Source organism: Onychomys torridus, chromosome 1 (genome assembly GCF_903995425.1).
Source record: "Onychomys torridus chromosome 1, mOncTor1.1, whole genome shotgun sequence".
In the NCBI taxonomy this organism is placed as follows: Eukaryota; Metazoa; Chordata; class Mammalia; order Rodentia; family Cricetidae; genus Onychomys; species Onychomys torridus.
Genome location: NC_050443.1, coordinates 84391377 through 84399784, shown reverse-complemented (window position 1 = coordinate 84399784; position 8408 = coordinate 84391377). Strand labels below are relative to the sequence as shown.

The 8408-nt window shown below is 41.0% G+C and overlaps 1 protein-coding gene across 1 annotated transcript; it reads left to right on the top strand.

Annotated features, from left to right (window-relative positions):
- The first annotated feature begins 672 nt into the window (after nt 1-672).
- LOC118579468 (interferon-induced very large GTPase 1-like) lies at nt 673-7959 on the top strand. The gene has a single exon (XM_036180754.1). It carries the CDS (start codon nt 673-675, stop codon nt 7957-7959), a length of 7287 nt encoding a protein of 2428 aa, XP_036036647.1.
- Nucleotides 7960-8408: the final 449 nt, after the last annotated feature.

The window sequence follows — 8408 nt, the reverse complement described above, 5'->3', positions numbered from 1 at the left end:
TCTGGCCTCTATGTCTAATCTAGTGGCTGACTCTGTCCTCTGATCCGCAGATACGTTTTATTTATTAAAGCACAAATAAAATATCACCACAGTGCCAGGTGGTGGTGGCACATACCATTAATCTCAGCATTCAGGATGCAGAGGCAGGTGGATCTCCGAGTTCAAGGCCAGCCTGGTCCACAGAGTGAGTTCCAGAACAGCCAGGGCTGCACAGATGAATCCTGTCTCAAAAAAAAAAAAAAAAAATCAGGCAAATTGGCAGCTCACCATAGTATACAACAAGACAATACAGACCATGCTGAGAACACCCACAACGATATGTTGCACAAACACACAAATAGAAAGTTGTTTTAAAATACATTGGTTGGGCTGGAGAGATGGCTCAGAGCCTTGGTTAAGAGCACTGACTTCCAGAGGTCCTGAATTCAATTCCCAACAACCACATGGTGGCTCACAACCATCTGTAATGAGATCCGCCATCCTCTTCTGTATATTAAATAAATAAATCTTTAAAAAAAATAAATTAAAATAAAATACATTGGAACAAATACAGGAAATAAAAATACTAACAGAGTTGAAGCATTAATAACTCACCCTTCTAACCACACATCTGACACTTCCTAAGGTCAGGACACAGACGAGACTAACTGCACATCTGTTTTTCACAGAGCCATGGCAACAACAAAGTGCACCCCTAATGAGCCTCAGCTAAGGAGCAGAAGGCAAGATCTCCAGGAGATGCTAACAGAAGTGGGGTTGTCTGTTGACTACTGGCTGCCTAAACTTCAGGAAGACCTGGGTGTGACCAGTGCCCAGGCCTTACAATACTTAAAAGAAAAAGACCTCCAGAAGCTAAAGTCCCAGACACAACATACATGGGAGAAAAAGGCTCTGGAGAAGCTGCTTGACCTCTCACAGCCAAAGAGTGTTGCAGAGTTCCAGGAGACTCCAGGGGAGATGATAAAGAGCAGACAAAGTCAGGCAGGACAGGCACTGCAGGAACTGAGGGTCTTGCAGTCAGAAGGGAAGAGCAGACAGGAAGAGGCAGTGAGGAGGAAAGAAGCAGAGCTGAGACAAGCAATGGAGATACCTGAAGAGTGCTGGCCAGGGCCTGAAGTGCCCCTAAAAGATGTCACTGAAACAATGGACAGACATCTCAAGAACATGGAGCAGAAAATTTCCTACAGTGGAAACTTCTCCGATAGAGACCTGGTAAGATGGGCATCTGGAGGGCTGGCACTGCAAGGAATTTATAAGACCAGCCACCAAAGAAGCTTGATTCAGAAAAAAGAACAGCTACTCAGTGTCCCTAAGGAGTTCTCACTTGTTGGCCCAGAGCATGGCACATGGATGGAAGCAAAGGAATTTTCCTCTTTTCAAGAACAAACCATGTTCACACAGACTATGGAGAAGCTGGGTTTCAGTTCAGCCTTCTCAGCTAAAGGTGAAGGATGGGGCCTTAGTCTAGAAGCTGGTATGGGTCAAAGCAAACATACAGAATCTGGGGACAACCACCAATCACATTCAGAGCAATCTTATTTCTGCTCAGCCAAGTTCAGCTACATCCCACTGGCCACCTGCCACTTTCACATCCATCAGCTTCAACTCTCCAAGGCTGCTCTCCAAGAGCTAAAAAGTATTGAAGAACTCCTGAATCAAACTACACACCCAAATGGAGTTCCCTTACTGAGGCACAGGGCTGAAAACTTTTTTCACAGGTTTGGCTCTCATGCTAACCAAGGCCCACTGCACCTGGGGGGAATCTATTATTGGAAGGCCATTTCAGAGGGTTTCAAAAGAGAGCAATTGGCTGATATAAAGCAGCAGGCAGCAGAGTCCTTGAATATTTACATAAAGGGCAGCTATGGTGGCTTTGGAGTTAAAGCTGGTGCAAGTTTGAATATGTCAAACTCGAATTCAAAAACAGCATCTTACAGTACAAATCATCAAAACTTTCAAACAAAGGTAAAACTCTCTGTTGCCCAGATAGGTGGACCAGCAGAAGCAGATGGAGTTGCCCAGTGGACAGCTGGTCTTGTTGCTAGCAATCAAACGTGGTCTGTCATTGACCGGGGACTTCAGTTGGTACCTATTTGGGACATCATCCTCTCTAGCCACAGAAGTGATTTTAAAGATGTCCTCCAAGTGGCTAACTGCCTGAAAGACAGCTACACTGCTCTGACTGGACTCATTGCTCAAATTCAGGAAGGAGAGGAATTTCTTACTGCTGGAAAAGAAGCTAGACTTTTCCTAGAGGATGTGAAATGCTGGGAGGTTTCTGATCCAGAAGTACAGCTTAGTAAGTTGATAGACTTCATGCAAACATTGAGTCAAAAAATAAAAAGTTATAATATTTGGATTAATACATGCCTCACAGATTGGGATCTGCAGAATTTTCTAATAAACACTGTCAACTTTTGCAAAAATTCACCCACTTATAAAACTCAGTTTATTAAATCTCAGTTGTGCAGCCTTTTAGAACCTCATGTCTACAAAGTGACAAACTTTCCTCAGGCACAATCCATCATACAGTGGATCAATCAGTCAGAGCCGGAGGAAGAACAAGTCAAAATCCCCTCATTTTCTGAATTCATTAAGACCTTAAAGAAAATCCACAAAAACCTGATGGAAGTCAATATAAACAGTGAGTCCCCAGAAACAGTGGAAGAAGCTAAAAGAATGGCTACATATGAGGTAACCACAGCTCTTGGCTCCTTCTTGAAGTACCTCAGAGAAACAGGGCAGCCAGACATGCAACTGATGCTACTCTCCATTGCAGCTGGTGCAGGCTATCAGTTGGTAAACAATATTTTTCAGCATCTTCTGGGGTGTAATGAGTTAAACTTCCTCTTGGATCAAATGCAAACGGTCCAACACAAATACCAAGAACTTAAAAATATTTGCAGCTACAGAGGCCAGGCATTCCTGGTGCTCACTGCTCTCAAAGCCACAATTGAAATCACAGATATTTCTACAGAAGAGAAAAGACAACGTTTGACATTAATAAGGCAACATATGGGACAACTGTTGTCTGAAGAAGTTGCACATGTTCTCATGAAACATGGAGCACATCATGACTGGGAAAATCTGGAGAATGATTTGAGATTACTCATTGATGGGGACTATAAAACCACCATCCTTTCTTTGAAAATGGATGAGGTAAAAAAACAATTGCAAAGCCTCTGCTATGAAAAGAAAGAGCCTTATAAACAGCAAAATAATGAAAACAACAAAAAGGATATGATAGAAAAAGGACCTTTCCTAGACTTACTCCAGCGTCTAGGCCTAGAACATCACTACCCAAAAAGGATGAGCAGAGCTGATTTCCAGCTGATCTATAAGACTTGTGTATACAATACACAGCCAAGATCTGAACAGGAACTACCCTTCTATTTCCTACAAAAGCTACTGATGCTAGATTGTGGGTTCAGACATCTGGTCTTCAAAGATGGCGAAAACATAGAAAACCAGATCACTATAGTTTCTTGTGATCATGAAAATGAAGATTTTGATCCATATGAAGATGTCATAAAAGAAAATGACAGTCTTACCTATCCTTCAGACGCTGAGTCCCAGCCCCACATTCACCCAATGGACATCCAGATGGCTATTTTCCACTGTGCAGATGATCTTGCCAGGCAATATATTCTGTCCAAACTTTCCATTTGTCAATTTGCACTCCCCCTGGTGGTACCAAATCCCACCACTTCTCAGATTGAATTCTCTCTCTGGACTCTCAGACAAATTAGGAGAAGTTGGCAAGAGGCAAGTCAATCACCACAGGACAAGAGCTACAGTCACAGGAATCAGCAGATGTGCCGTGTCTCTACCCCCATTGTGTCCTTCATTAGAGTTGGAAATGGCCTCTCTGCTTCCAAATCTCAGATCATGAACTCTCTCCTCAGCAAACATAAACATGATGTGTTTTTTCACAGACACTGCAGAGGAAGCAACAATCACTGTCTTCTGATGGAGGGAGTGGTGGAGATCTGCTGGTTCTGTCCTGGGGGCCAAGGTGAGGACAGATTTGACAAGTGTGTGGCCTTCACCAATCTTCATGGAGATGCCAAGGAACACAGGCAACAACTCAGCTTCCTGCAGGATGTCTCTTCTCTCTTGGTGATCCTCATGTCAGCTTCTGATGACAACAGAGAAAACCAGAATCTTGTCAGACAGCTGTGGCAGTCACCAAAACCTCTGATCTGTTTGGTTGATGACAAAGAAAAGGCCATAGCCAGTAATTCTGGTAAAAGAATGAGAATTGGTATCAGGAATAGAAATGAGGCAGAACTAACAGAAGAGCTCTCAAACGCCATCAAACATTTTCTAGAGCTCTCTAATATTGCTCTCAGCTTAGAGGAGTGCTCACAGGTGGCTCAAAAACAAGGATTCCTTATTGATGAGGACCAGAGAGACTGCAAGGAAGCCAAGGAAAAGGCAGAGACTATAATGGCCCTCCTGGAGGAATCCAAGTTATCACAGACAAAAGAAAATTTACTACCCCTTCAGGGACAACTTTGGCACCTTTGGTGTAAGAAGGACAAAGAATTCTATCATCTGAGAGAAAAAGGGAATCGGAGCATTGAACAACACAAAAGTGAGATTGAGACAGATAAAAGGATAATTCGATGCCGGCAATTGGAAAAAGCCTTTCCTCTCAATGATTTAATGCGCTCTGTTCTTGAAGTTCTCCAAGAATATTCAGAAACTCATAACAAACTCTACTTTTTGCAGTGGCTAAGTCTGTTTTTTGACAACTTGACTACAGAACACTTGGAAAAGCTGCATGAAAAGCAAAGATATTTGTGGTTAATGGTACAAAGAGAAAAGCAAAAGGAACAGAAGAGTAGCTCCCTGACACTGTGGCAGAAGCAGATAGAAGCCATCTCTACGGAGATTCTTAACTGCACTTTAGGAACTGAGCACCTTCTACGAGAAGTTGGCCAGATATATGAAGCTCTGGAAGAAATTTCCTCCTCTAGAGACAGCCTTTTTCTCTGCCTCCCCCAAATTGCTGCAGACTTGATGGTAGCTGGTGTTCCCATTGAGCTGATGGATGGGGATGCTTCATATGTGCCTCTAAAGTGGGTGGCGGCTATTTTTGACAAGATCTCAGAGAAACTTGGAGACAAAAGACTGTTTGTTCTCTCTATCCTTGGGCTACAGAGCTCCGGGAAGTCTACCCTACTGAATGCATTGTTTGGGCTGCAGTTCACAGCCAGCACAGGCAGGTGTACCAAGGGAGCCTACATGCAGCTCCTGAAGGTAGAAGAGACATTCACAGAAGAACTTGGCTTTGATTTTGTGCTTGTTGTAGACACAGAAGGACTTCGGGCTCCAGAACTCAACAACAAATCCCAGAATTGGGACAATGAGTTGGCAACCTTTGTCATTGGCCTTGGAAACTTGACTCTGATCAATATTTTTGGGGAGAATCCCTGTGAGATGCAAGACATTCTACAAATAGCCGTCCAAGCCTTTCTAAGGATGAAACAAGTGAAAATCTCCCCCAGTTGCCTCTTTGTCCATCAAAATGTGGGAGAAATTACAGCTAAAGACCAAAATGTGGAAGGGCGAAGGTGCTTAGAGCAGAGACTGGATGAAATGGCAGTAACAGCTGCAGAACAAGAAGAGTGCTCAAATGTATCTCACTTCAGTGATGTAATTAAGTTTGATGTCAATAATCATGTCTACTACTTTGCCCACCTCTGGGATGGCAATCCCCCAATGGCCCCTCCTAATCCTCGTTATAGTCACAATGTCCAGGAACTAAAGAGTATAATTATTTTGACTGCCAAACAGGAGTCCAGAGGTAGTATCATGAAGATCTCAGATGTCAAATTTAGAGTTCAAGATTTGTGGAAAGCTCTAGTAAATGAGAACTTTATTTTCAGCTTCAGGAACACCAGAGAGATCATGGCCATGAGCAAGCTGGAAACTATGTATAACCATTGGACGTGGGAGCTGAGGAGCCACATGCTGGACTTCCAGAACCAGCTGATCAATCAGATTCAGAATGGGAAAGTTCAGACACTCAAAACAAGCATATTTGAGGCTCCAGTCACAGAAAAGTATACAACAATTAAGCAAGAACTTGAAAAATATTTTAATGAAGATCCAGACAATGAAATACTGATTCAATGGAAATCAAATTTTGAAAATAAACTAATAATCCTTAAAGATACACTTATTTCAGACACCAGAAGGAAAGCCAATGAACTTATTCATTTAAAAAAAAATCAAGAAAGGCTGGATAAGAAAAAGTCAAGTTATGCAAATGAAATATTGGAAAGGAGCAGAAAGTTGGCTTTAACTATAAAGGGTAAAGAATTAAATGAAGAAGAATTATATGAAAAATTCAATCCACTTTGGAAAAAATGGGTCTGTGATGTGTCCTCAGATCTTCCTCAAGTCATAGAACCTGACATTGACACAGATTCTGAAAATATTCTTTGGGACTATTTCCAAAAGGAGATAAACATGGTGGACATACTAATGAGAAATTCTGGAGATAAATTTCAAATAAATTATGATGAACATGTAAAAATGAATAAGAAGTATAACTTCATGACTAGAACATTAAAATCCTGTGATAGGGAATCCATTAATATGACTACTGACCATATTATTTCAAGATTTAATGAAACTATCAACAATATTCATAAGCAACAGTGTGATTATGATACAAGTTATTTTCATGAAATCCTGAGAATAATAGAAGAAGAAGTAAAATCTGCACCTACTGAGGGAAGATACACATTTACAAGCAAATATATCATTGAGTTGTCATTATGTTTATTCCAAAGAGCATCTAAGAGTTTTAAGGAAATGCACAAAGCATTCAAGAGAGCAAATGATCCTGTGAACTATCTAGAAAGGAAGAAAGATGATTTCTTCATGAGTTTTAAGATCTCCTGCCAAGGTGCCACCTCCATCAAAACATTTGTTGATTTTCTTTGGCACAAGCTCACCCCTGCTATCTCTGCCACTATAAGGGAGAAAATGGTCATTAAAATTGCTGGGGCCATGAGAGCCAACTGCCCTGCATTCAATGGAAACAGGGCTAACCTGGAGAAACATATTCTCATTTCTCTGGCAGAAGAAGAAAACTTTGATAAGTACTGGGAGTATCTTCATTACACAAAATCATTTTTTAGCAGCTATATTGAAAGCCACATTAAACAATACTGTTCAGTTGTTGGAAGTAAAAAAATAAAGACTTTTTTAAAAATAAGCTTAGGTGACATCAAGAATGCCATCCTCTCTGCTATTCATGAGTCCACAGCAGTAGCTAAAGATAAAGGCAGCACTGCTTCTGCCTGGTTGGATTTGTTCTGTGATCACCTAGGGAGCAACCTGATCTTTCCAAGAAGAGACCTGATAAGCATTGAGCACCAGGAGATAAAGGATATGGAGTTTCTGAAAGAAGCCATGAGTGCAGCTTTGGATCCTGCAATGAGGAAAGTAGAAGAGGACTGTTCAAGTAAGCCCATAGATGAAATGGTTCCTGACATTGAGAAAATTCTCTCTGAACATCTCTGTGGCTGCTGGAAACAGTGTCCTTTGTGTAATGCAATTTGTACCAACACCATTCCCCAACATGAAGGAGACCACAGTGTGCCGTTCCACCGTCCTCAGGCTGTCAGTGGATGGCATAAGCATAAAACAGACCACTTTGTCATTGACTGCTGTACTAGTTCAGTAGCAAGTGACCGCTTCATGCTTTTGGGAAATAACCAAGAAATCCCATATAAGAATTATCGGCAGGCAGGAGGAGATTATGCCACATGGAGCATCACTCCAGACTCATCCACCCAGTCATACTGGAAATGGTTTGTCTCACATTTCAGATCAAAACTAGAGGAAAAATACCAGAAAAGATTTATAGACACAGGTGAAATCCCAGAGGCATGGGCCAAAATCACAAAGGAGGATGTGCTCAATGACTTGAAAGAATAATAATATTCAGTGAGTAACCCAATATCAGAAAGAGTTACAGCATACCTAAATAATTCTAAAACTCCTCCTCCTAACAAGAGTCCCCAGTATTTTCATTTATAGGATGAAATATATAAAAATCTTGAAGCTTTCCCTATAAAATATTTTTAATCTCTTTGTCTCAATTTCTTCTGGTTTAAAATCAAAGTATCAATAGCTAGGAAGATGGCTTGAAAGTTATAAGCAAGTGCTGTTCCTGTAGAGGACCTGAGTTCAGTTCCTGGCATCCACTTGGCAGCTCACAGCCATCTGTAACTTCAGTTCCAGGAAATTTGATGCCCTTTTCTGGCCTCACACATTTTATATATATATATATATATATATATATATATATATATATATATATATATATTTAGGTAATCATAACAAAAAATCAATACCAATATATGTGAAGATATGATAAAATAAAA